Here is a 26363-nt window from a genome sequence, read left to right as displayed (position 1 = left end):
CCTTCCAAAGGCCCCTCCTCCAAACTTCATCACATGGGGGGTTAGGTTTTAACATATGAATTTGGGGATCCCCAACACTCAGTCCATAATAGCACTCACAGGAGAACTCAACTTGGAAAAATTGCCCAGAGCTAATCATGGATGCTAATCATGGACCTCATGATTAGTGTCTTACTGAAGCAAAAGCTTGTGTGCAGGCAGCTTATTTGTAAGAGCTCCCAGGGGACAGCAGAGGGAGACTGGAAGAGGGTAAAATGGAGGGAGTGAAAGCAAATCAAGGGTGTCTTCCTGAATTCTTCACCACTGTGGGCAGCAGGGGCCTGATCCCGTCTGAGAAGCAGTTTAGGAAGTCTCTCAAAATTGTCCACCCAGGGGATGGTGGAGGGAGCACTGGCTCCAACTCCCAAGGGAGAAGCAGTGTTATCCTTGGCCTGCTTTAAGGTTACACACATGCTGAGTGCAGAACAGCTTCCTGAGGTCAGAGAGAAGCTGAGGCCAGGTGCTGCCAGGAACCCACCTTGGGAAAGAGCTGGTGGCTGCAACCATGGCAGGAGTGAAAAGTAGCCTACGAGGATGTGAGCTGGGGCATGAGATGCTGAGGAGCCTGTCGGTCTTCAGGGAGTTAATACATTTCCAAGCCAAAGTTTTAGCTGCTAGGAAGTGCTGGATATATGCGATTACATTTTCCATACCAGGTGTCTGCCCCTGAAAAGCGACTTGACCTAGGCTCTTTGGATGGCATCACCGATTCGATGGACAGGAGTTTGAGCAAGCTCCGGAAGTTGGTGGACAGGAAAGCCTGGCATGCTGCAGTCCATGGGGTCACAAAAAGTCGGACATGACTGAGCGACTGAACTGAACTTTCTCTGGTGCATTACTGGACCATGGGAGGCAGACCCACTAGGGTTATAGATGGCCTGCTCCCAACTGAGGCCAAACTGGAGGCACTGCAGAGGCTCATGGCAGAAAATGCATTACCCCACCCCATCCCTCAGGGGCCATCAGAGGAATTCGAAGGGAGAAATGGAGGGTAGGGGCTGAGAGAGGCTGGGCCAACAGCGAGCCCCAGCTTACATCCCTGCTTGAGCTGCACAGACTTGAGCAAATTATTTTTTAAATTTTATTTATTTTTGGCTGTGCTGGGCTAGGTCTTCATTGCTATACTGGGTCTTTCCCTAGTTGCGGTGATGGGGCCTACTCTCCAGTTGTGGTGTTCGGACTTCTCATTGCGGTCTTTTGATGAGGAGCTTGGGCTCTAGAGCGCAGACTCAGTAGTTGTGGCACAGGGGCTTAGTTGCCCCATGGCACGTGGAAACTTCCCGGACCAGGGATCGAACCCATGTCCTCTACATTGTCAGGTAGATTCTTTTTAGATTTTATTATTTTTGACTGCTCTGGGTCTTTGATGCTGCATGGACTTTTCTCTAGTTGCAGCAAGTGGGGGCTTCTCATCACAGTGGCTTCTCTTTTTGCAGAACACTGGCTCTAGGGCACACAGGCTTAGTTGCTCCACAGCATGTGAGATCTTCCTGGACCAGGAATCAAACCCCTGGCTCCTGCATTGGCCAGCGGATTCTTTACCACTGAGCCACCAGAAAAGCCCTAGCAGGTGGATTCTTAACCAATGGATCACCAGGGAAGTCCTGAGCAAACTATTCAGAGGTCATTTCATTATCTCTTAAATTGGCACCTTAACCCCAGCAACCTCCTCCCCACGGGGCTGTGTTGATGTAAAATACCTAACGCCCATGCTCGCTTCAATGAGACCTATAAATCACAGATACTCGTCTACTGAAATTAAACTTGCTAGGTCAGTATTTTCCAGGCACAGGGACGTAGGCTCATTTTTACATGTACAGGAGCCCACACCATGCCTTGCCTCAAGTTAAACAGGAGGAATGGGAGCCATGAAGCACTGCTCCTGTGGCCAAGTAGCTTCCAGTTGAATGCAGTGATTAGAGGCCACGTCACACTGTGAACCGCAGTCTACCTCGCCCCCTGCCAGCCAAGGGTACCCTGGCTGGAATCAGGAAGCATTCAATGCTCTGCACCCTGAGAGCTGGAGAGGATGGTACTCAGGACTGAAGCATCTCAAAAACTGGGGCTACTCAGAGAAGAGCCTGAGGCACTTTTTTTTTCCCTCTCCCAGCTGCCTGCTGGGGGCCAGACCCTTGGGACCTTGGCACCGAAACCAGGTGAGTCAAGCTGCTCAAAACACACACCTAGGAAGCAGAGTGACGGTCCCCAAGGTGGACTGCCATGCTCAGCATGGCCGCTCTGCTCCAATTCTCCCCACAAAGGATTCAGACCTTAGCTTCCAGAACTGGCAGGAGGCCTGCTTCCCAGGTGGCTCAGCGGTAAAGAACCCACCTGCCAATGCAGGAGACTTGGGTTTGATCCCTGGGTCGGAAAGATTCCCTGGAGTAGAAAATGGTAATCTGCTCCAGTATTCTTGCCTGGGAAATCCCATAGGGCCTGGTGGGCTACAGTCCATGGAGCTGCAGAGTCGGACAAGGCTAAGTGAACAGCAGCAGCAGTCCTACGGGCAGCAAGACTAGGGCAGGCTAGGGGTGAGGCACCGCAGCAGGAAGGGACCTCGGTGACACTCCTCGAGCAGCCCCCTCTGCCAGGACATGCAGCAACCCCCAAGGAGGGTGGCAGGGGCCACATCCACATGATCTGAGGGGGCTCTTCTGAAGGGGAGAGGATGTGGGAAAAGAACACTGTCACCACAGCAGAGCCTTGTGCTTCAGATTCTCCCCCAGTCTGGTGACTGAGGAAGGTCTGAAGTCTCCAGAGGTTTTAACCACACACAAACTGCTTATGGAAGTTTGAAAGAGATTTATTTAAAAACAGAACGACAAAAAAAAGCTTTGGTATTCCAAAACCCAACAATCAACAGTCACTGGAAAGTTAAACACCTCCCCTAAGGCCCAGAGGTACAAAACCACGGTCTCCACAGGCTCATGGTAAGGACACGCTGTGCAAACCCCAGGGTGATGGAGACCCACCCTCTCCACGCAAGCAGCCTACAGGGCTCCAAACCTCCCAGAAATCACCGCCAAGATTCACTACCGAAGACTGGATGCAAAAGTCATCTGGCAAAATCTCAACAATAAATTATTAATAAAAATTCATTCAAGAAAAGAACACATTAAATTAGGAAAAGAACACATTTTTTCCTAGACAAGTCTTTTCAAAAGAGGGTCTATTTCCTGGGATAGAAGAAAGGGAGAAAGTGGAAGGAGTGAGTTCAATTTCAAGTATTTTCCGTACAGGTTCATTTTATTGAATCAAAAGCTTACAAAAAGTCCATCGGCCCCTCCCCTCCCCTCCCCGATGCAAACTCCTGAACATCCACACGCACTTCTGAGTCACTGGTGTCCCCCAACAAGGCACAAAAGGCTGGGTGCTTTCACAGGATCCCTTGTTCGCAGCAGCAGGACTTTCAGTGCTGGGCATCTTGTGCAAGTGGCGACTGAAAGCAGGACTGATGTCACTCAGACACTGGGATCTTCCTGTTCAATCAACAAGACAGGACATTACTGCACACGCCAACCCCAGTGGACAGCTACAGCAATCTTGAGGGAAGCAAGTGATGGGAACACCCTGCTAGCATCCCATCCTGGCTCGCAGCCGGCTGGGATGACGGTGCCCAACCCAGAGATAGGCTACAGCCATCCTGGGCTCAGGGCCTGGGCGTCTCCTTAGGCAGGTGCAGCAAGTTCACAGGCTCTGCTCTGGCCAGGCCTGGCTTCAGGGGTGGGAGTTCACTGGGCAAGATCCGAGAAGACAGCTTGGCCTGTCCCCCTGATCAGCTGGGAACCATGGCTGGATGGGGCTAGGCCAGATTAACAGCAGAGAAGTCCACCACCCAGCAGAGAGAAGCAGCCCGCCCACCTGCTTCACTGAGGCTGCCAGACCCACACAAATGCAATGCAGCCCGTGACAGCCACCCGGGAAGGCCATCTGCACATTTCTCTTTGATCTGACTTCTGTGTTCCTCACGCTTGACAAGCTCAGACCAGCCTCTGATCCTTCTCCCACGCCTTTAGGTCAAGTGCTACTTCCTTCTCTGAACCAGAAGCCACTGGGAGCACAGACCTGGAGCTAAATGTACCCTCCACCTACCCTCCACCCCACTACAATCTAATGAGAGGAATGGCAGGCGGCCTCCCCCAGGGACACCCATCCTGAACTCCAAGACATGTTTCGATGAGAGTTCCACAGTCATCATGGCCCAAACCATGGCTTCCTGGGAGCAAAGATGTTTCAGGAAACAGGAGGGAAATGTCCTGTTTCACTTGTCCTGGCTCACTGCATGGGACTGACCTCTGAACTCGGTAACAGGCTCTCAGGGGTGGGGGTGCAGACCTCATCAGCAGTTTAGGTACAGGCTTCAAGTCCATCTAGGGGTTTGTGGCAGGTATTTTTAACTGCTGAGATTTAGGATGTGGTGACAGGACTGCCTACGTCCCTGTGAGGCCAGCAGACGTATCTACGCATGTCTGGATTCCACAGCTGCCCTTCCAATGGGCTCCTCTAAGAAGGTACTTTTAATTGTCCTCTCAAAGCATACCTGCTCCCCTCTGTGATGAGGACAGAGGACACTAGCTTAAAAGGACACTTCATGGGAGGGAGGTTCAAGAGGGAGGGGACATATGTATACCTATGGCTGATTTATGTTGATGTAGGGCAGAAAGCAACCCAACGTTGTAAAGCAATTATCCTCCAATTAAAAATAAATTAAAAAAAAAAAGGATATCCCACCACTCCCCCAGCCTCACTCTGTCCTAGACTTGGGACAGAATACAAGGCTGGGGCCCTGGGCGCTGGAGACACAGGGGCTTTCTACCTTATTCCTGAAGAAGGGCTTGGCGCCAGGCCCACAGTACTCATTGTAGATGAGCTTGAAGAGGAAAAGGTGGAAGAGGGTGATGAGGGAGGCCACGCTGAACCAGAAGAGGAAGGGCAGCCCCGGGTCCTGCTGGGCCATGTGCTCGTCGTGGGCCAGGATGGCCTTGAGGTGCAGCGTGTGCCGCAGGTCTTGCAGGTGCGTGAGGTCGGTCGAGATGTAGAGCAGCGGCGTGATGGGCTGTGTCACCATGACCGAGAAGGTGTGGCCCTGGGGTGCCGAGGTCAGCTCCACAGGCTCGTCCAGGCAGCCCGCTTCGCAGGCGTAGATCTTGATGAGCTGGCCTCGGGACTCTACAGACACGTGCAGGTACGGCTTGCCCTCAGCATCTGCGAGCACGGCCAGGTTGATGTGGTCGTTCTTGTAGCGGATGCCATGCAGGGCATAGCTGTTGTGCAGCACGTCAGGGTCGGCTTGGAACTGGAGGTGGTTCTCGGTGAACTGCAGGCCGCCGAAGCTGAGCACCATGCCCTGAAGGATGCCGGGGGCGCCCGCCCGCACCAGCCCCTTGCAGCCGCGCTTCTGCAGGGTCAGCCTCCACAGGTCCCAGAGCTGCAGGATCTGCTGGACGGAGGATAGGCGGCCTGGCCAGAGGTTCTCAGCGTGCATGGTGGCGTGGCCGCTGAAGCAGTGATCTTCGTAGTTGAGCGTTGACTCCATCTGGTCCCGCTCCCTGTGGCTCAGGTCGGGGCTGAGCAGCGGGGCCGGGGAGCAGGACAGCATGTAGTACAGCGTCAGGTTCACGGTCAGGCCAGATGGAGTATGGGCATCAGTGATCTTCTTCATTTCCACACCTGTCATGCCATAAAGGTTGCATGTTAAGGAGGACCAACACTGCTGGGAGGCTGAGGTTATGAAACAAAGATCAAGAGCAGCAGAGCTGGGGATTTCCCTGGTGGTCCAGTGGCTAAGACTCTGTGCTCCCAATGCAGGGAACAAGGGTTTGATCCCTGGTCGGGGAACTAGATCCCACATGCTGCAACTCAGAGTGTATGCTGCAAATAAAGAACCCGCATGCTACAACAAAGATCAAAGATTCTGAGTACTGCAACTAAGACCTGGTGTAGCCAAATAAATAACAAGAGCAACAACAACAAAAAGAGCAGCAGAGACACAAAGTTTTTGTCCTTGATAAAAACAGCAGTTCTAGTCTCCCTAGAGTTCGGGGGAACATTATCCTGCCTGGCTTCCTCACATAACCACGTGGAGCCCCGAGGGCCTGAAACCTGCCAGTGGGGCTCCTGCCAGAGTCCAGAAGAACACAGACTTAGCCAAGCCTATGACGCCAAGTCAAAAGGCCAGTCCCCTGTCTCCAGAACGGTCACCTATGCCCTGGCCGGTCATAGGCTGCTTCTGTCTCCTGGGCTCATAACCTCAAACAACATCTGATCAGAAGAGCTCCCAGATTTGTATGAACGCTAGCCTCAGACAGCTAACCGCACATGTGGTGTCTCTACCTGGATGTCTGACAGGCATTTTGAACCTGAAGGTTTGAATTCTTCCAGTCCCCCCCAATCCTTGCTTAAATCATCTCCAGACACCTGCTGGCACCCTCCCCACAAACTCAGGAGTCACCCTCACGTTCTCACTCTTCACTGCCAGTCCACTGAAAGCCCCAGCGGCTCCAGCTCCGAAAGTATCAGAGTCATCCACCGTGACCTCCACAGTCACAGCTCTGGTCCCAGCCACCCTCCCCTCACCTCGGCTCCTGCCAAAACCACCTATCTGGTCTCCAAATTCTACTGCCCCCCGCCCCCACTTACTGTCTATATGCTGAGACAGCAGCCAGTGGGACCCTTAAAAGTGTGCACCAGGGACTTCCCTGGTGGTCCGGTAGTTAAGAATCCACCTTCCAATGCAGGGTACGAGAGTCTGATCCCTGGTTGGGGAACTAAGATTCCACATGCCACGTAGCAACTAAGCCCGTGGGCTCTGCATCCCACAAGCCACAACTAGAGAAAACTGCATGCTGCAACAACAACCTGGCTCAGCCAAAAAATAAGTAATTTTTTTAAAAAAAGAAGCCCAAGCTTGTCACCAGCTGAAACTGTGGGGAACTGAGGAAAGACTCTGGGGACCAGCCAGGCCCTTCATTTATCCTTTACCAAGTGATCCTTCCCCCCACCCCCCAAACCACTCTGCTCAAACCAGGCTTCATCTACAAGAACAAGTAACAATAACACCTGCCCTTTACGCACTTCTCTCATAAGACTCTGCTGAATGTCTTCTGAGGTAGGCGTTACTATTATTATTGAATACAGGCCAAGAGAGAGTCAGCGCCTGGTTCAAGGTCACGCAGATACTAAGTGGTGGAGCAAGAGTCAGCCCCAGACCCAATGGCAAGCCCAAGTATGAGCCACCCTAGGACCCCCCTTCAGTGTCAGCTCTGCTGACTTTGCAGGGGCATCCCCAGGGTGGGCTGTGCTCACCCTGCTTCAAGGTGTGGACGCCCGACAAAGCCGGACCTCACCTGGACTGAAGAGCTGAGCCCAGAGGCGCTGGTGATCCTGGAGCAGCTCAGCTGCTGGCATCTCCAAGAGCTCCAGCATTTCCTTCCGAGCCAAGTCCTGGAGCACCTTGAGCTCCTTGGCTGCTTTGCTTTTGAGCACCTGGGGGTTAAGGGGGCCAGAAACGTGTACCACCCACAGCACAGTCTCGTCCAGCTGCGCCTTGGGAGCCACCTGGAGACGGTCCACTAACTTCTTGGCGGCCACCACCACCAGGTGCACCAGCCCCGTGGGAACAGGCGGGGACCGGCCAGAGTAGAGGAGGAACTGATGGTCTCCGACCTTCTCCAGGGTGCTGGTGAAGGCCCTGGGGGCCGGGCCGGCAGTGGGCCCCACAGTCTGCAGCGCGGCCACGCGTTCCGTGGGGTTGTTGAGCTGGATGCGCTGCAGATAGACGTGGGGTCGGCCACGGTGAGCGAGAAAGTCCTCCTGCAGCAGCACGCAGTCTCGGCCGGATCCCGTGAGCAGGCCGGAGGCCGAGGCGGGGCCCGGGCCGGCGGCCACAGGGCCGGGACCCGAGGTCCCCAGCTGCAAGCAACGTACTCGCCGCAGCAGCCCTTCCCGCAGAAGCAACACTGACTCCCCAGCTTCAGGGAGCGGGCTCAGCGGGCGCAGCTGCACGAAGGGCACGAAGTCCGGCGCCACGGCGGGCTCCCGCTCCCCAGGGGTCACCCACAGCCGGTTGGCGACCACGTCCAGGGCCAGAAAGCCGTTGGCCACCAGAGATGGCACTCCAGGGCCCAGGGGCACAGCCTCGCCCCGCTCCCGCAGGCTGCGCCAGGCGTGGGTGGCCGCCTCCAGACAGGCAGAGGGCTCGGCAGCGCCCGGCTCGCCGTGGGGCCAGGGCAGCAGCTGCAGGCCGCCCGCCGCCCGCCGCGCCCCGGAGCCCGCGAACCAGAGAAGCAGCACCAGGAGGCCGAGCAGGCAGAGTAGGCGGCGGGCCCAGCTGCTCGACAGCAGTCCCGGCAGCCCCTTAAGCCGCTGCTGCAGCCACATCGGGCCGCCAGGCGCGGGCGCGGCGCGGGGGCGGCCGCCGGGCCCGCCGCCCAGCCCACCGGCCCGGGCGCCCGCGCCTCACTCCCGGGCCCGGACCGCAGCGCCCACCCCGGCTCCACTCACAGGCGCCGCGGCAGCCACCACAGCTGCTTCCTCCTCCTTCTCGGTTCCCTCCGGCCGTCAAACAACACCGGCCGTCAAGCGCCGCCGAATCTTTTGCGACAGATGGAAAAGAGGCGGGTGGAGGAAGGGGCGCGAGCGGGCCCCACAGGAGGCGGGGCCACAGCAAGGAGCGGGCGGCCGCCGCCGGGGGATGGGCCACCGGTTCTTCGGTTATGCCAAGTCCGAAAGAGTCCTATCGGGGTCTGTGGAAGACTGGACGCTTCCAGCTCATGGAAAGAAAAAAGAAAAAAGCCACCGCGCAAGCCAAACCTAACACGTGTCGGGCCCCATCTGCTACTGATGGATTCAACAGCCCTAAGATTTTTAAAAAATAATTTAAAAACTTTTTTCTGTAAAAATGATCCTCACTGCAAAAATACTTAACAACTGCGCAGAATAGTACCCCCCTCCCAAAAAAAAGAAAGAAAAAGAAAAGAAAGTAACCACTGTCAATCAGATTTCCTAGTATATATTTTGTTGACACTTTTCCAGACCAGTCTGGCTGCATGTACAGTATGTATGGGACACAAACCAGTTCCAGGACACTCCATTTCTCTATCATACCAAGTCATCTTCTTCTCTTTCTTTTAGATAAATAACTTTTAATTACTTATTTATTTGGCATGTGTCAGCATGCGGCCTCTCTAGAGGGCTTAACTGCCCCGAGACATGTGGAATTTTCCCAGACCAGGGATCGAACCCATGTCCCCTGCATTGGAAAAGAAAACGAAAGCGATAGTGGCTCAGTCCTGTATGATTCTTTGCAAGTTCATGAACTGTAGCCCACCAGGCCCCTCTGTCCGTGGAATTCTTCAGGCAAGAATACTGGAGTGGGTTGCCATTCTCTTCTCCAGGGGATCTTCCCGACCCAAGGATGGAACTCTGGTCTCCTGCATTGCATTACTATCTGAGCCACCACGGAATTCTTAACCACTGGACCACCAGGAAAGGCCTCTAAGTCATCTTCTTGATGTCAGCTGTGAGTTTTAACTTATTAAATAACATAAAACACTAAAGCTGCATGCTTTGAAAATGCTTTTCATTTGTGAATTATCAATGCAGAAGAGAAATTTTGTTTCTGGGGGGAAAAAATTCAATCAGAGCACAGGAGAAGACAATGGGACGATTGTTTCCGTTTTAGTTTCAGGACATTCCAAAGTCAGACAGTGTGCTTTCCAGTTGTTGAAAATTATACGGTCATTTGAGGTGGCTTCTTGTGAGCTGTGTGCAGACGCAGATGTGTTTGCTGAGTTCTAGGGCCAGCACCCTAAGAGAAGGCAACTCTCCAGGTGATCCTTCAGTATGCTCACCTTTTTATATTTTTAAGATCATTATCAAAACATACACACAGACTCTTAACTCCCACAAGGATTTCACAAGCCCACAGGACAGCTTCATGAATGTGCAGGAATCCATAACCTACAGTTAGACAGATAGGATCCATCCAACCAACTCAGCAAGGCAGAAGTACTTGGGAGGAACAGTGAAATGAGAGCAAAGAACTAAACCAGGCTTGATCCCACCTGTAAAATGGGGATGACCAGAGAACCTGCCTCTCAGATTTCTGAGGAATAAATAAGTTAATACAAGCAAAGCAAGCAAGGTGCAACTACACAGTACATGTAAACCTATGAAATTGTTTTTGCTACTGTAAACATCTGTGTGATAGACATACAGCTTGGTCTACTTTTGAGATTGTTTCTGGGGGAGCAATTTCTGGAAGTAGATTTCTACGTCAAAGAGAAGGGTCACTGTTGGTGCTCTTAACTCCTTTGTTGTTGTCATTATTGTTGTTTAGTCACTAAGTCGTATCCAACTTGACTCTTTGCGACCCCATGGACTGTAGCCCGCCAGGCTCCTCTGTCCATGTGGTTTCCCAGGCAAGAATACTGGAGTGGGTTGCCATTTCCTCCAGGGAATCTTCCCCACTCAGGGGTGGAATCCCCATCTCCTGTATTGGTAGGTGAATTCTTTACCGCTGAGCCACCAGGGAAGCCCCCCTCTCTCTCTTAACTTCTTACCACTCTCAAACACCCCAGGGGAAGGAATCACAGGGTCAGCAATATAGCCACAACAAAGTCAGAAGGTCAGGAGAAAGGACCTTGGACTTCCCTGATGGTCCAGTGGTTAAGAATCTGCTAGCCAGTGAAGGAAACATGGGTTCAATCCGTGGTCCAGGAAGATCCTACATGCTTCGAAGCAATGAAGCCAGTGAGTCACAACTACTGAAGTCCGAGGCTCTGGAGCCCATGCCCCACAACAAAATAAGTCACTGCAATGAGAAGCCCATGGACCACAAGAAAGAGTAGCCCCTTCTTGCCTCAACTAGAGAAAGCCAGAGTGCAGCAACAAAGACCCAGCGCAGTCAAAAGTAAATTAAAAAAAAAAAAAGAGTGAGGACCCTGGCTTGAGGCTACCTGGGTTTTGAATCTTGGCCTTGCCCCTTGCTAGCAAGTCCACTAACTTCCTTGGGCCTGGGTTTCTCCATCCATAAAATGGGGATCACAAGACAGCACTGGATTGGTCTGAGACTTAAGCTGGACAAACAAGTTAAACATTTAGCATATTGCCTGGCTTAAAATATGTTCCTCAGTGGCTCAGCAGCAAAGAATCTGCCTGTGATGCAGGAGACGTGGGTATGATCCCTGGACTAGGGAAGATCCCCTCGAGAGTGGCATGGCAACCCACTCCAGTATTCTTGCCTGGAGAATCCCATGGACAGAGGAGGCTGGAAGTTCATGGGGTCGCAAAGAGTCAGACACGACTGATTGACTAACACACACATACACACACACACTGGCTTAAAAAATAACACTCATTATTTAAATTTCTTTTTTTGACTAGGAAACAGAAAACACATGTACATGATACAAAATTCAAAATATACAAAAGGGTGACACATGGACATTAAGTCTTTCTCTTTCCAGGAGCTCCAGCTAGTTAGTTTCTCTTCCTAGGTGGAACCACTGCTTCTTGTTCCTTGGATACTTTTCCAGAAATTCTATTCACTAACAAATATATAGACAGAGATCTATATTTTTTCCTTCACAGAAATTATAGCATATGATATTCACTTGCATATTACTTTTTTCATTTAAGAGAACAGCTTGGAAATTCTATCATTATTATTATTATTATTAAAGGGAGTGGAAGCCAGTGGGAGTTAGCATATTACTTGCATGTTACTTTTTTAATTTAAGGAAACAGCTTGGAAATTCTATTACTATTATTATTATTAAAAGGAGTAGGTACCAGTGGGACTCACTGATGGCTGTAAAGTGGGCGGAGGCTGAGAATCTGCCAGTAACACAGAGAATGTAGCTGTTCACTGAGACTATCACACTTCCTCCGGTCAACAAAAGAAATGATAAAAATGGGTAAAAGCAGAGGATGAAAGGGAGAACAGCCTCTTGTGGCACCAGACCACCGCCCTCTAGCCCAGCTAGCCTTTCTGTACCTTCCCAGAAAAGCAGAGTCCGGTTCCTTTAAATGTGCACAACACGTGCAGCACGTACCGGGAGTAACATCTGGGCGGCTGCCACCCCTGGCTGCTTAAAGAGACAGGCCTTCCCTTCCGATGAAGCTTGGACCGAGTTCAAGTTGCAGCAATTTAGTGAAGGGGGTTGGGGGGACAGAAGAATGGATATCGAAATTGGGGAGGTGGGGCAGGCTTCACCAGGGTGATCCTTTCTCAAAGGGAGGCCACCAGCCTCCAAGATTGAGTTCCCCTACTGGTTTGCAATGACTCTGGGAACCCCACTGCCCTAGGATTTTTTCTGTCCAGAGTACTTCACCATCGTCGAGATTCTTCTTGGGCCCGAGCAAAAGGGAAGTTAGAGAAAAGTTGCCTCCCTTTCTGTGATCCCACAACAGCCGTGTGACTGAGCAAGTTGCTCCACTTCTCTGAGCTCTGATTTCCTCATTTCACAAACAGGGGCAATACTGCCCAAATGGCAGGGCCCTGGGGAATGGGACATGAGCCAGAGCTTTGAAAACTGAGCCAGTCAACACATGCTCCTTCTCTTCCCCTCTGCTTATCCTTCCATTTCCTCCTCGAAGGAGCTGGAATTTCAGCCTGCATCCTCCTGAATTTAAAAAACATCCGGTGGATCCTGGCATCAAGTCCTGTCCCCAGCTACAGAAACTCCCCGCCCTGGGTCCCAGGTCCCATTTGGCTGGCAGAGGCCCTGGTTGGCACACATGCCTCCCTTCACTTGCCTTTTGACCTTGAGCTTGCTGCCGCGTCCCCTGGGCCTCACTTTTATCATCTTTACCACGAGTGAATCTCTGTACAATGAGATGATCTCCCAGGTTCCCAGGGACTGTACCTACTTTCTAAAAGAACATGTGGGATTTCCTGGTAGTCCAGTCGCTAAGACAGAGCTCCCAATGAAGGGGCCCAGGTTCGATTCCTGGTTGGGGAACTAGATCCCACAGGCCACAAGTAGAGTGCACATGCTGAAACTAAAGTGCGTGCTGCAAGGATGATCGTTGAAGATCCCATGTGCTGCAACTAAGACCTGGCGCGGTCAAATAAATACATACATAAATAATATGCTGACTTTGTTTGGATTGTACAAATAGTATATATTCATTGTAAAATAATTCTAAAAACAATGAAAAATATAAAAAAGAAAATAAAAACTACCTGGGAATAACATACACATGTTCCCACAAGCTGGAAATTACGACTGTAAACATTTGACTGCCATTTTCTTTTAGCATCGTGTCTGTAAGGATATATTTTTGCTGAGTGGAGTCATAGTGTATATACTGCTTTCCCCTCATGACATCCTATCAGTGGTGTATTCCTCACGCTGAAGCAGTCCCACATGCTTGAAGCACTCACTTCTGTGAAAGACCTTAAACAATTTCATTCATTGATTCATTCAACAGTGACCTCAGGGCCAAGACCTTCCTAGGCTCCGAGGTTGTCCTTTACCTCCCAGGGACAAACAGGCAGAGTAAACTGAGCCCTCATTGTGGGTCGGTGATGCGCTTTCTACATGGCCAGCAGCCAGGAGGGCCCGCAAGGGTGTGGATGCCTCTGAACACATTCCTGCCGGCCTCGCCCACTCCAGGCTCAGACCCTCACGCCCACTTTCGCTTTGAACAAGGACTAACGAAATCTGAAGGGCTGAGATGTACTGAGAGCTTATCACCGGGCTGTTCGAAGTGCCCCGTTGGTAGCAACGTCACTAACCCGTGCAAGATCCAATGCATAGCAGCCATCGTAAACCCCACTTTTCAAGCGTGGAAACCGAGGCTCACATTGATCGTTACCATCAAGGCTTGGCGCAGGGTCTTGGGTATAGAAACTGTTGCCTCGCCCCGTCTCGCCTCCTCTTCCCGGTCGAAGTGAAGCCCCGGGAGAAGAGAGGGAGCAGGGCGGCGGCGGCAGGACCCGGGAGCCGCGGAAACAGGCCGCAGGGAGCAGCTAGGACTCGGAGAAGCAGCGGATTCGGGCGAGTCTGCAGGAAACCCTGCCCCCAGGCCGCGCGGCGCGACACCGCCCCCGGGGCGGGCCCAGTGCGTGGCAGCGGGATCGCCGACCCCATCGCGAAGTTTCCAGCCTGCGAGCGCCGCTGGACCGGCCGGACGTTCCTAGATCCCAGCCATGCGGCTCCTGCTGCTCCTGGCCCCGCTGGGCTGGCTGCTCCTAGCAGAAACGAAGGGTGACGCCAAGCCGGAGGGTGAGGGCTCCGGGCCGGGGGAGTGGGAGGTGTGGGAGGGAGGCAACAGGGGCTGGAGCGGGAGTATGCGGGCAGGAGGGCTGGTCTAGGGGCTGCCTCCGTTAGGAGAGGTCTGTAGGGAAGTCCTGGGCTTCTGAGGGTTTCTGGGTTCAGGTTGCTGGTCCCCTGACTCGCTGGTGACTTGGTCACTTCCCCTCTTAGGGTTGCGGTTCCCACTTTCATGCCGCTGGAGGGGAGGAATGGCCGAAGTCCCATTAAGTACCCGAAGGGTCAAAGCACGCATAATAATAAGAACAGTAGCTACCATATATGGAGCGCTGGCCACGGATCAGACATCAGTTAAGCCGATCCCAAGCTGAAGCCCATCCTTCTACTATTCCCATTTTCCAGCTGGGCAAACTGAGGCTCTAGAGTTGACTCACTTGCCCAAGGTCATTCTGCTTGTGGACTTTGGAACCTGGATTCTCACCTAGGCCTCACAACCCTGGAGTGAGGGGCCCCTGGGCAGGGTCGGGGGTGGAAGGGTTGGCTCAAATGCCAGAACCGTTGGTACTTGCCTGTGTCCTCTGTGGTCTGCTCTGCCCCTGTCTGGTGGGTCTTAACTCTCTCTGAGTTGCACATGAGGAGACTGGGGCCCAGACAGGTTCAGTGACTGCCCAGGGAGGTTCAGCCTTGGAGTGGTAGGTCTCAGATCTGCTGGATTCCAGGTCTAGTGCTCCTTCTACATCCCCAAGGCAGATTGGATTTCAAGGTGTCCCAAGTGGGTGCTCTGTTCCTCCCCAGCTCTACCTGGACCACCTGCCCAGTGAGCATCTGAGAGCCCCCAGGGGGACACTGAAGGCGGGCAAGCCCAGCAAAGCAGAGCCAGACTGGCCACAGCCTCCATCATCCCCGTTCTGTTGTTCCACCCTCCTAGAGAACCTGGGAACAGAGTGGGGGTAGTTTAGCAGATGGCACCTGAGACAGATGGTAGTTTAGCAGACTTGGGCCAGGAGAAGGGATGGGAACCACCATTTCTTGAATACTTCCTTTGTGTCAGGTTCTACCCAAGGCCACATGTCTCCCATGGTGAAGCAGTGTTGCTTCATCTCCATGAGGCTTGGTGTTCTAGCCTGCAAAACAGGAGCGAACATACCTCAGTCCCAGAGCTTGAACAGGGATTCCGTGGGTTGAGCCCTGTTGGTGAGAGTTCAGCTCAATGCCCAGGCCATCAAGGCATTTTCTTTCTTGGGCCCAGTGCTACTTTCTGAAGTACCCAGCAGGACAGTAAGACCTGTCAAAAAATCCGATGAGGGCGGTGCTAAGCACAGGGCTGGGCTGGTGGTATGTGCAAAGGGCCTGTGGCCGGGGTCTAGTTGCTGGCCTTTTTTCCCCCTGAGTTTCTCTTCCTTCTGCTTCTACTGATGTAGGCTCCCTCCACTTTAGACCATCCCAGGAGAGAAACCCCAACCACCTATGATGAAACTCAGGGGGGTGAGTTGGAGAGACCAAATTGAGGACAAGGCTGCAGGTGCCCTGATCCCCAGCAGGTGATGAGAGGGGGCAGAGTAGGTGCAAGGCAGCCTCCGCAGAGTGTGCAGGATTCTGGGCGTTGCTGAGATAATCCAGGTAAAGTACCTGGTAGATAAGCAGGTCCCCAGACATGTGGCTAATATCAGGCCGCTCTCAAGTGGCCGCCCTGTGCTTCCCTTGTTCCACTCAGACCTTTTTGATAGCGTAAGTAATCATTGGGCCCATTTTGCAGTTGGGAAGACTGAGTTCCCTGAAAGGTTAGACCCCTGGTCTCAGGTTGTCACAGCTGGTTGGAGGTGGCATCATTGACTGCAACTCAGACCTTCTACTCATTCCTGCTGACCCCTACCTTTGGATAGAGGGGTGTCCTTGTCAGGAGATGCTGCTTGGAGGAGTCTCTCCAGCTCTCCCAGACCCAGCTGGTTGGGACCCCTCAGTCTGCTGGCTAAGAAGACAGCGGAGGATGGAAGTTTTTTCTCTAGGCCTTGCTCAAGCTGCCTACTGGCCTCCTGTCGAGGCCAGCTCCTTCCTCCCCCTGGCTGGGCGGGGCCACCCAGCCCAGCACCAGGTGGCCAGGATAGTGCAGCTGCAGAGGAAAGTTCCATGGGGCAGGCGCAGGGACTGGGCCAGATGTCCCTCGGGGGCCCAGCGAGGCCTGAAGTGGGGCCAGGAACTTGCTGTCTGGGGCTTGGGCGGTAGGGTGGAGATTCTCTCAAGAGCTTGTCCACCCTTCGAACACCCAAGGATTTGACACAGGGAGAGAAAGATGGATGGTTCTCACTTTCCGGGTGCTCCCAATCTAAGGGGGGAGACACGGAGCTCCTCATCACAGTGGACGCCCAATCCGGTGGGGGAGACAGAACCCTCTGTGCCCTCCTGTGCCCGAGGGAACAGACATTGCCCCCTCCTGGGGGAGCCCGCAGACTGATGGTGGGGGGGTACCAAAAAAGGCCTTCAATAAAGCAGGATCCAAACAAGCAAATTTGCGCAGAGCTGAGGGAGCAGGGGAGTCCCCAAAGGCAGCCCGGTCCTTTCTGCCTTTCTTCCCGGGCTCACGCCTTTCTCTGCAGGCCTTCATCTGGCCACGGAGAGGGGAGGACCAGCCGCAGCCCCGTAGGCGCTGAGATCTGAGGCTCCAGGATTACCAGCTAGGCTCTGGTGGGAGCTTCAAGCCCTGCTGTGGAACAGCGGGAAATGGAGAAGCAGGCAGACCCAGCTGGTTGGTGTGTGTGTGTTGGGAGGGGGGAGTCTGAGGAGACCTAAAGGTGTGAGTGGGAGGCCAGACCCCTGAGGAGAGGCAGGGTTGGCTCTGGCCCTGGGAATCCCCATCTCCAGGCTCTGCTTCCGTTCCAGCCCCAGGTGGGCGTTGGGGATGGAGGAGGAGTTTTCATTCATTTCCACCTCCCCAGGGAGCAGATTGGGTGTGTCCTGACCACGCCTTGAGATCCAAGACGCACAGACCGTCTGCCCCCTTGCCTGGGCTGGCATTGCTTGGGGCAAGGAGTTGGCATACCACGGGGCACAGCTGAACTGGCCTGAATCCCCAGCCTTCTCTTAGGATCCCAGAGAGATGTCTGCACTCCCACAAGCCCCTGGCTCAGCCTTTCCGGTCATTCTTGCTCTCAGAAAGGCAGCTCCCCTCCATCCTGGTTCCCCCAGCACAGCTCCCTCTGTTAGGGGAGGTTCCATATGACAAAAATTCCTTCAATCCTCACAAGAGTCTCTGGAGGAAGGTGTTTTTTCTTTTTCTGGCTGCTCTGTACAGCTTGCAAGATCTTAGTTCTGTGACCAGGGATTGAACTTGGACCTTCAGCAGTGAAAGCGAAGAGTTCTAACCATTGCTCGACTGCCAAGATATTTCCTGATACTACTGATACTACTCCCGTTTTGCAGATAGGAAAACAGAGGCGCAGAGAGGCTAAGTTACTCTCCTAGCAGTCTGTCTCTCACAGTTTGCCACTCCGCTCTGCTGTTTGGTTTATCTCTGCTGACCCTGGATCATGGGTCATCATCTCTCCAGGGAAACCACTGCTGGACTTGGAGCAGCAGGTCAGGGGGACCGAGAGCCCTGGATGGCCGGCCTCACGCGGGCCTTGGCCTCAGCCCATGGCGGCTGGCTGGACCAGACAGCAAGCAGGTGGGCGGGTCCCTGGTGTTCACGGAAGGCGAATCCTCCACGTTGTCAGCCTGTGGGCTGCCCAGAGCTCTGGCTGCGCGGTGATTTGGGAAGAGACCTCACCGCGTGACTGGAGCCGGGTGCCCATGCTGGGGAGGCCTGAGAGAAGGCGACTGGAAAGGCTGGATTCAGCTGGCAGCTGGGATTCCCAGCATTCCAGGATCTTGGACAGGGAGGTGAAGGGCATGGGCGTGTGGGATTCCAGCTCATTCCTGTCTTATACGTCAAGGTTCTGTGACCTTGGGCAGGTTATGCAGCCTCTCTGTGCCTCAGTTTCCTCGCCTGTACAAGGGGAGTAGAAATGTCACCTATCACATAGGATGGTTTTTTAAAAAATTATTTAATTGGCTGTGCTGGGCTTTCACGGCTGCCTGTAGGCTTTTTTTTGTGAGTTGCGGCGAGTGGGCTTCTCCTTGCAGTGGCTTCTCTCGTCGTAAAGCACAGGCCCTGGAGTGCAGGCTCAGTTGCCTTGCGGCATGTGAGATCTTCCCAGACCAGGATCAAACCTGTGACCCCAGCATTGGCAGGAGGATTCTTAACCACTGGACCACCAGGAAAGTCCCTGCTTAAGATGTTGGTGGTTAAATTCGATAACAGATGTGACACGCTTCAGGCAGTGCGTGGCATTGAGTCAAGGCTCAGCTGGTGCTAGTGCCTAATAGTCACTCCCGACAGGGCTCCAAAGGCCACCCTTTGCACATCAGGCCCAAGTCACACTCAGTCCCTGCCCTGGGGAGGGACACCAAGGAAATAGAGACATTGGGCTCATCATGATGAAGGGAGAAGGAGCAGGTTTGTACTGATACTGCACCTGCGGGGCACACTGAGACTGCTTGAGCTGAGGACTGATGGATATAAGGGGATGAGATTGAGGAGAGCTTCCTGGAGGTGGTCTGGGGAAGGAGCAAGTTTTGCAGGCAGGACAAAAGAATAGGGTGCCGGTTGGATTCATCAAGGCAGTTTCATGGGGATGTTGAGAGCTAGTGCCAGGGTCCCTTAGGGCACGGGCCTGCCTTGAGTTCTCTTGCTGTGAACCACCTCCCGAGCCCCTGCATGGGAGCCTAGAGTCAGAGGACCAGGGGATGGGTGGTCCTATCCAGTCAATCCTAAAGGAAATAAACCCTAAATATTCATTGGAAGGACTAATGCTGAGGCTAAAACTCCAATACTTGGCTACCTGATGTGAAGAGCGACTCATTAGAAAAGACCTTGATGCTGGGAAAGATTGAAGGCAGGAGGAGAAGGGGATGACAGAGGATGAGATGGTTGGATGGCATCACTGATTCAATGGACAAGAGTTTGAGCAAACTCTGGGAAATGGTAAAGGAGAGAGAATCCTGGCGTGCTGCAGTCCATGGGGTCATAGAGAGTCAGACACGACTGAGTGACTAAACAACGTCAGCCTTCCAGGCCCTGCATTGGAGCCTAGAGTCAGAGGACTAGGGGAGATGGGTGGGACCAGAGGTTTCTAAACGTGGCTGACATCAGAAATCACCAGGGAAGTGGAGGAAGAATCCAATCCAGCCTCCTGGCTCCATCTCAGATTGCTGGTCCTGGGACCCAGGAGTGTGGATTTCACAACCTCCTTTGTGATGCTAATATGCAGGCAGGTTTGGGACCTCCTGCACTGGGCGATCGTGGCCAGGAGAGTGGACATTGTGTTGCCCGAGGAATATAGGATTTGTAAGGTCTCCTTGCAAGACCCTGGCAAGGAAAACTGAGCAGAGACAGGCTGGGCAGGTGGAAGGGGGCATATGGGGAGGGCCTGGCTGGACCGTCTCTTTAGATGGAGACGGATGCCTGACCACAATCCAGGCCTGAGCAGGGCATGCAGGGTTAAGAGAGGGGCCTTTAGAGCCAGATGTCTGCGTCCACATCATCGTGCTGCCTTGGGCAGGTTACAGTGTCTGAGTCTTCTCCCCGCCCTGCCCCCTGCCGTCTGACTTCAGGAGCCCTTGCCAGTAGAGAATCCAGAATCTCACATAGATGCACACACTGGCTTTTTCCATCCATGAAATGTGACACTCTTCCTGTCCCCAGCAGCCCCTGCTGTCGACCAGAGGGCCTCAGAGCTAAGGCTTTGGCTCTCCTTTCCTGGGGGCAGAATTAACCATCCAGGCAGGAGTTGGAGGGAGTCCTTCCCCCGAGTGTGAGCCACGCCCCTCTTCCCTGGACCCCAGGGTCAGATGGTGAGGCCTCCCCTCTCCACACCTGCCTAGTGAATCCACCCTTTTCTGCCCCAGGTCTCCGGACCCACCCCCAGTGGATTCTTGCCAATCCTGGCCCGGCTGCCTGGCGCCATCCCCCTGCTCTGGGACCGGCAGCCTGCCTCTATGCTCAGCCGACTCTGCCAGGCTGGACCCCTTTGTTCTTTTAGCCCAGGCTCCTCCTGATTTCTTGGGGAGGTTAGGGTGGGAGGGCCTGACTTAACTGTGCTGGCCTGGCCACTTGGAAGGTCTGTTCATCCATAAGAGTGCTAAGTCCTGGACCCCAGGGAAACAAAACTCACCCAGTGAATCAATGATGAGTGCTGCAAATGATGGAGTCCTGCCTTTGAGGGCAGGAGAGAGGTCAAGAGAAATCCAAGAAGGCTTCATAGAGGTGGAGGTAGGGAAGAAGTGAGACCGGGAGGAAGGTTAGAGAAAGGGCAGAGAGAGAAAACCCTGGCAGGAGGGAGGTGCCCAGCAAGATGAGGAGCAGGGCCTGCTTGGTGGAGGGAATGAGGATGTCAAAGGCCAGTGGGCAGGGGCCCTGAATGCCAGAGCAAGGCGTTTGCTTCTCAGTGATCAGCACCACGAATAGCTCTTAGTGTGTGCCAGCATTCCAACAAAGATTTTCCAGGCCTGGAAGTGAAATGGGCTTCCCTGGTGGCTCAGACGGTAAAGAATCCGCCTGCAATGTGGGAGCCCTGGGTTTGATCCCTGGGTTGGGAAGATTCCCTGGAGGAGGGCATGGTAACCCACTCTAGTATTTTTGCCTGGAGAATCCCTATGGATAGAGGGGCCTGGCGGGCTACAGTCCCTGGGGTCGCAAAGAGTCAGACATGACTAAGCGTGTGAAAGTGAAAAAAAGTGCTCGTGACTGAGCACAGAAAGTGAAAAAAGTGAAAGTGTTGGTCACTCAGTCGTGTCTGACTCATTGGGTCCCCATGGATTGTGGCCCGCCAGGCTCCTCCGTCCATGCAGAATTCTCCAGTCAAGAATACTGGAGTGGGTAGCCATTCCCTTCTCCAGGGGATCTTTGCAACCCAGGGATTGAACCCAGGTCTCCTGTATTGCAGGTGGATTCTTTACTGTCTGAACCACCAGAGCCTGATCCCATTTAATTAGTCTAGCAGCCCTAGGAAGCAGGTACTGTTATTACCCCTGTTTTACAAGGGGGAAACTGCAGCTCAGAAGGTCAAGGACTTGCCCAAGATCACACAGTTGGTAAGGAGCAGAGCCAGGAGCCTATCCAAGCCAGCTACAAAGCTTGTTTTTTTTCCCCAACCAGCGATTCAACCTGGGCCTCAGCAGTGAAAGCCCACACTCATAACCACTAGTACACCAGAGAACTCCCAGAGCCTTTACTCCCCAGGGAATGCAGTCTCAAAGTATGGTCTGGGAGCAGTTTGTCCAGGGCTCCCAGAGGTGGCATGTGGGAGAGTTTCCAGCAGGTTCTGTTGTAGAGATAAAGCCACCCTGCAGAGCCCAGAGTGGTTCCTTGTAAAAAAGGTAGCATAAGTAAGTTCATTTATTTCACTTTTTTTAGATTCCACATATAAGGAATGCCATAAAATATTTTTCCTTCTCTGTCTGACTTACTTCAGAAAGAGACTCACAGACTTAGAGAATGAACTTATAGTTGCTGGGGGTAAGGATGGGAGGAATGGATAGGGAATTGGGGATGGACATGTACCCACTGCTCTATTTAAAATGGATAACCAACAAGGACCTACTGTATAGCACAGGGAACTCTGTTCAGTGTTCTGTGGCAGCCTGGATGGGAGAGGAGTCTGGGGGAGAATGGATGTATGAATATGTCTGGCTGAGTCCCTTTGCTGTCCACCTGAAACTGTCAAAACATTGTTAATCAATTATGTGCTCAGTCACGCCTGACTCTCTGCGGCCCCGTGGTCTGTAGCTCGCCAGGCTCCTCTGCCCATGGAATTTTCCAGGCAAGAGTACTGGAATGGGGTGCCATTTCCTATTCCAGGATAATTGGTTATACTCCAATACAAAATTTTTTTAATTTTTTTTTTTTTTTTTTGAGAAAAGGTAGCATAGCCGCTCTCTGGCCAAAAGCCAGAATTTCAAGTGAATTTCTACTGCAGGCCAACTCTTCTTGGTTCTCACGGTGTTGGGAGAATCCAAGGCCAAGTGAGGCTCAGCACAAAAATGTGTTGAGATCAATTAGCAACGTCTGCCCTAAGTGCAGGCATGGAGAGTGGAGGTTGTTCGCAGGATGATGTCTGACATTGGCCAGAGAGGTCCTCCTGGTGTTCAACATTCAGAGTGAATCCTTTCCTCTGCCCTTAAATCCAGCGAGACCCAGTCCCATAATGCAAGGTGCAGACGCTTCTGTTCTGGGCACTTCTGGCCACGTTGGTCGGTTGCCAGATGGACGGAGACCCAGGTCACGTCGCAGCTCTGACATTAACCTGCTGAGTGATCATAGGCATGCCCCTTCCTCCTTGGGCCCTGGGCCCTTGTCTGTGATGGGTTGATGTGAAGATACATCCCGTGGGATTTGACACATCCCTTTGGGCACAGTTACCCACTCCTGATGCCACCTCTCTTCATCCTCCGTTCCCTTCTGTGTCCCTAGACAACCTTTTGGTCCTCACCGTGGCCACGAAGGAGACCGAAGGGTTCCGACGCTTTAAGCGCTCAGCTCAGTTCTTCAACTACAAGATCCAGGTAAGGGGCTCCCTGGGTGGGGGCAGAGACAGCCGAGGGGAAGTGCTGGACAGATAGAAGTCAAGATGCTCTGTCTGTCAGATGCCCAGGTGGGGCTGGAAATTGAGCTGGCCAGGCTTCTCTTTAGCAAAAGCCCATGTTAAGGGGCCTGTCTCTGCAGGCGCTGGGGCTGGGGGAGGACTGGCCTGGGGAGGTGACGTCAGCAGGCGGAGGGCTGAAGGTCCGGCTGCTGAAGAAAGCCCTGGAGAAGCACGCCGACAAGGAGAACCTGGTCATTCTCTTCACAGACAGGTAGGCAGCTGAGAGGTAGAATATTCTAGAATGCGGCCCTGCCGGGACATCAGGGATGAGGTGGGGATTACTCTAGTTAGGGTTGCCTGCAGTTCTAAGGGGTCTATGCATCCCAGAAAAGACCCATTTCCACTCTTGGTGAAAAGATGGGTGGGGGGACCTGCCCAGGTATGGTGAGCTATGCTTCTTTTAATGTATATATAATATATATAATTTTATATATTTGTTTTTGGTTGCACTGGGTCTTCATTGCTGTTTGCAGGTTTTTCTCTAGCTGTGGTGAGCAGGGGCTAGTCCCTAGTTGCGTTTCACGGGGCTTCTCATTACGGTGGCTTCTCTTGTTGCTGAGCACAGGCTCTACGGCTCTCGGGCTTCAGTAGTTGTGGCGTATGGGACTCAGTTTTCTCTTTGGGCTCAGTAGTTTCGGCTCTTGGGCTCTAGAGCACAGGCTCAATAGTTGTGGCATGTGGACTTAGTTGCTCTGTGGCATGTGGGATCTTCCCGGACCAGGGATCAAACCTGTGTCTCCTGCATTGGCAGGTGGATTATTTACCACTGAGCCACCAGGGAAGCCCGCTGAGCTATCTTTTGGGTGTGAAATGGGCACAGATTATGGGGACCATGTCTCTTCCCAGGGAGGGGGTGGAAACTTGGTGGGCAGGGTCAAAGGTAACAGAGCTGATCTATTTGCCAGATGTGGCCCAGGGAGAGCGTGGGAGGAGGATAGTGTTAGTCGCTCAGTCGTGTCCGACTCTGCAACCCTGAGGCCTGTAGCCCACCAGGCTTCTCTGTCCATGGGATTCTCCAGGCGAGGATACTGGAGTGGGTAGTCATTCCCTTCTCCAGGGGATCTTCCTGACCCAGGGATCGAACCTGGGTCTCCTGCATCGCAGGCAGGTTCTTTACCGTCTGAGCCACCAGGGAAGCCTGGGCTCCTCCTGCCTGTGCCCTCCTGAGCCCCTGCTCCCCCACCAACCCCGTCTCCTCCCCGCCCTGCTCCATCTTCTCCTGGCTCTGGCCACAGCTACGACGTCGTGTTTGCCTCGGGGCCCCGAGAGCTCCTGAAGAAGTTCCGGCAGGCCAGGAGCCAGGTGGTCTTCTCCGCCGAGGAGCTCATCTACCCGGACCGCAGGCTGGAGGCCAAGTACCCGATGGTGTCCGACGGGAAGAGGTTCCTGGGCTCTGGAGGTGAGGAGCCTGGGTACACAGCGTGTGGCAGATGGGGCAGGCTCCAGAGAGGTCCATCTGCTGCCTTGGGGACGACCCCCTGGCTCGACATCCCACATGGCTATCGCAAGCTACTGAATGCAGAGTGTCCTTGGAAGAACTCCTGAGTTTTTAACCTTTAAATCAGCTCCCCTGCAGTCTTCTTTATCTCATTCATTAGCCCCCCGATCTGCACAGGACAAAACAGGGAGTCACCCCTGATTCCTCCCTCCCCTCCCCCACCTTAGTCCTTCAGCAGGTCACACCACTCCCACTCCGAGAGATCTCTGGAGTCTGCCCGCTCACGTCCACAACCCTGGCCACTGTCTCTTGGCGCCGCTGGTGTGGGCAGTAGTCTCCTGACTGCTCTGCCAGCCTCCAGCCTCGCCCCTTTCAGTCCATTCTCCACCCAGCACAGATGCGAGTCCACACACATAGCTCAGTGACTTCCTGCTGCATGGAGAGTAAAACCCATATTTTATTCTGGATTCCTCTGTCCAGCCACGAAGAGGGGTCTGCCCCAGCAACCCTGTTTCCCTATTGGCAAAGATAGTTAGCGCAGCCCAGATGGCCTGGCCCTGGCTCAGGGGTAGAGGTGTCTTCAGGGGCAGGGCCCTTTCCTGGCTGCCCACCTTTTTCTCATCCCCTCCCACCAGTCTGCATAGTAGCTAAAGAGCTGTGTGGGCTTTTCCCTCTAATGCCTCCTGCACTGTGTGACTTTGGCTCAGCCTCTGCCCTTCTCTGGGTCAAGGTTCCTGGATAACTGTAGAAAACGGGCTCCAAACCTATGCCCCACCAGCCCTGGGCTTCAGTCTAACTCAGTCATTCCCCACCTGTATGCTGCCCAGGACCTGAGCTGGTGCAGCTTAATGGACAATTTTTCTCTCTGGGCTCAGTGGGAACTTGTCACCAAGTGGCATTAACAGATAGACTGTTTCCAGCCTATAGACAGCACCTCCCCTCAATCCAGGAGGGCTTCTGAGAAGAGGCAGGGCTTATGAATAAAGAAGTGAAAGGTGGGTGAGAGGGAATGCTGGGAGGAGGCCCTTGACTCAGAGGTCAGAAGCTGAGTGTCTGTCTCTATATGTCCCCCACCCCCAGGCTTCATCGGTTATGCCCCCAACCTCAGCAAACTGGTGGCAGAGTGGGAAGGCCAGGACAGCGACAGTGACCAGCTCTTTTACACCAAGATCTTCTTGGACCCAGAGAAGAGGGTAAGCAGAAACGGGTAGGGCTATGGGATCTTGATGCTGGATCCCGCAGGTTGGGCTGCACTGGGAGCAGCCCCCGCCCCCCAGACCTGACCCCCTGGGTTGGGCATTGACACCCCACTTATCTATTCTTTGATTCACTCATTTATTCAGCAGGTATTTTAAAAATATTTATTTATAGTATTTACTTTTTTATTTTTGGCTGTCCTGGGTCTTTGTTGCTGCACTGGCTTTTCTCTAGTTGCAGAGAATGGGGGCTATTCTCTAGTTATGGTGTTCGGGCTTCTCATTGCAGTGGCTTCTCTTATTGCAGAGCTTGGGCTCTAGGACACTCAGGCTTCAGTAGTTGCAGCTCCTGGGCTCTAGAGCACAGGCTCAATCGTCGTGGTGCACTGGCTTACTTGCTCCACAGCATGTGGGATCTTCCTGGATCAGGGATCGAACCTGTGTCTCCTGTGTTGGTAGGCAGATTCTTAACCACTGAGCTACCAGGGAAGCCCCAGCAGATATTTACTGAGTTGTGTGTGAGACACTGTCAGGTATAGGTAATGAACAAGACAGTTGGGGTTTCTGCCCTCCTGAACCCTCAAACTGGGGAGAGGAGGAATTTACAGCCTCGTGTCAGGTGGTGAGGATGGTCTTGAAAGGAACTGACAACCTGAGCTGCCCCTGTCCCACCCAACTTGGAACTTGGGGGAGTTCTAAGGGACTGATGAGATCTTGACTGGACCTGGGCCCCACAGGCCAGGCCTCTGAGCCTGTGTCAAGGCAGGGATCCTTGAGGGGAGTGGAGGTG

General features: G+C 53.4%; 2 protein-coding genes across 2 annotated transcripts in view; one reads left to right on the top strand and one right to left on the bottom strand.

The window, feature by feature from the left end:
- Nucleotides 1-2821: 2821 nt before the first annotated feature.
- On the bottom strand, nt 2822-8433 carry KIAA2013 (KIAA2013 ortholog). The gene is made up of 3 exons (XM_061160384.1): nt 7386-8433; nt 4856-5709; nt 2822-3518 (listed from the first exon to the last, which is right to left on the bottom strand). Exons 1-3 carry the CDS (start codon nt 8416-8418, stop codon nt 3501-3503), a joined length of 1905 nt encoding a protein of 634 aa, XP_061016367.1. The 5' UTR covers nt 8419-8433; the 3' UTR covers nt 2822-3500.
- A 5305-nt stretch (nt 8434-13738) lies between these two features.
- The window catches only part of PLOD1 (procollagen-lysine,2-oxoglutarate 5-dioxygenase 1), a 31174-nt gene continuing 18549 nt past the window's right edge, over nt 13739-26363 (top strand). The window contains exons 1-5 of the mRNA XM_061160383.1: nt 13739-14273; nt 22768-22859; nt 23020-23150; nt 24175-24338; nt 25458-25570. Coding sequence (XP_061016366.1) covers nt 14198-14273; nt 22768-22859; nt 23020-23150; nt 24175-24338; nt 25458-25570 — 576 coding nt within the window. The 5' untranslated portion in view covers nt 13739-14197. The remainder of the gene's footprint in view (nt 14274-22767; nt 22860-23019; nt 23151-24174; nt 24339-25457; nt 25571-26363) is intronic.

Source organism: Dama dama, chromosome 14 (assembly GCF_033118175.1).
Source record: "Dama dama isolate Ldn47 chromosome 14, ASM3311817v1, whole genome shotgun sequence".
NCBI classification, from domain to species: Eukaryota; Metazoa; Chordata; class Mammalia; order Artiodactyla; family Cervidae; genus Dama; species Dama dama.
This window is presented reverse-complemented; position numbering and strand designations above follow the sequence as displayed.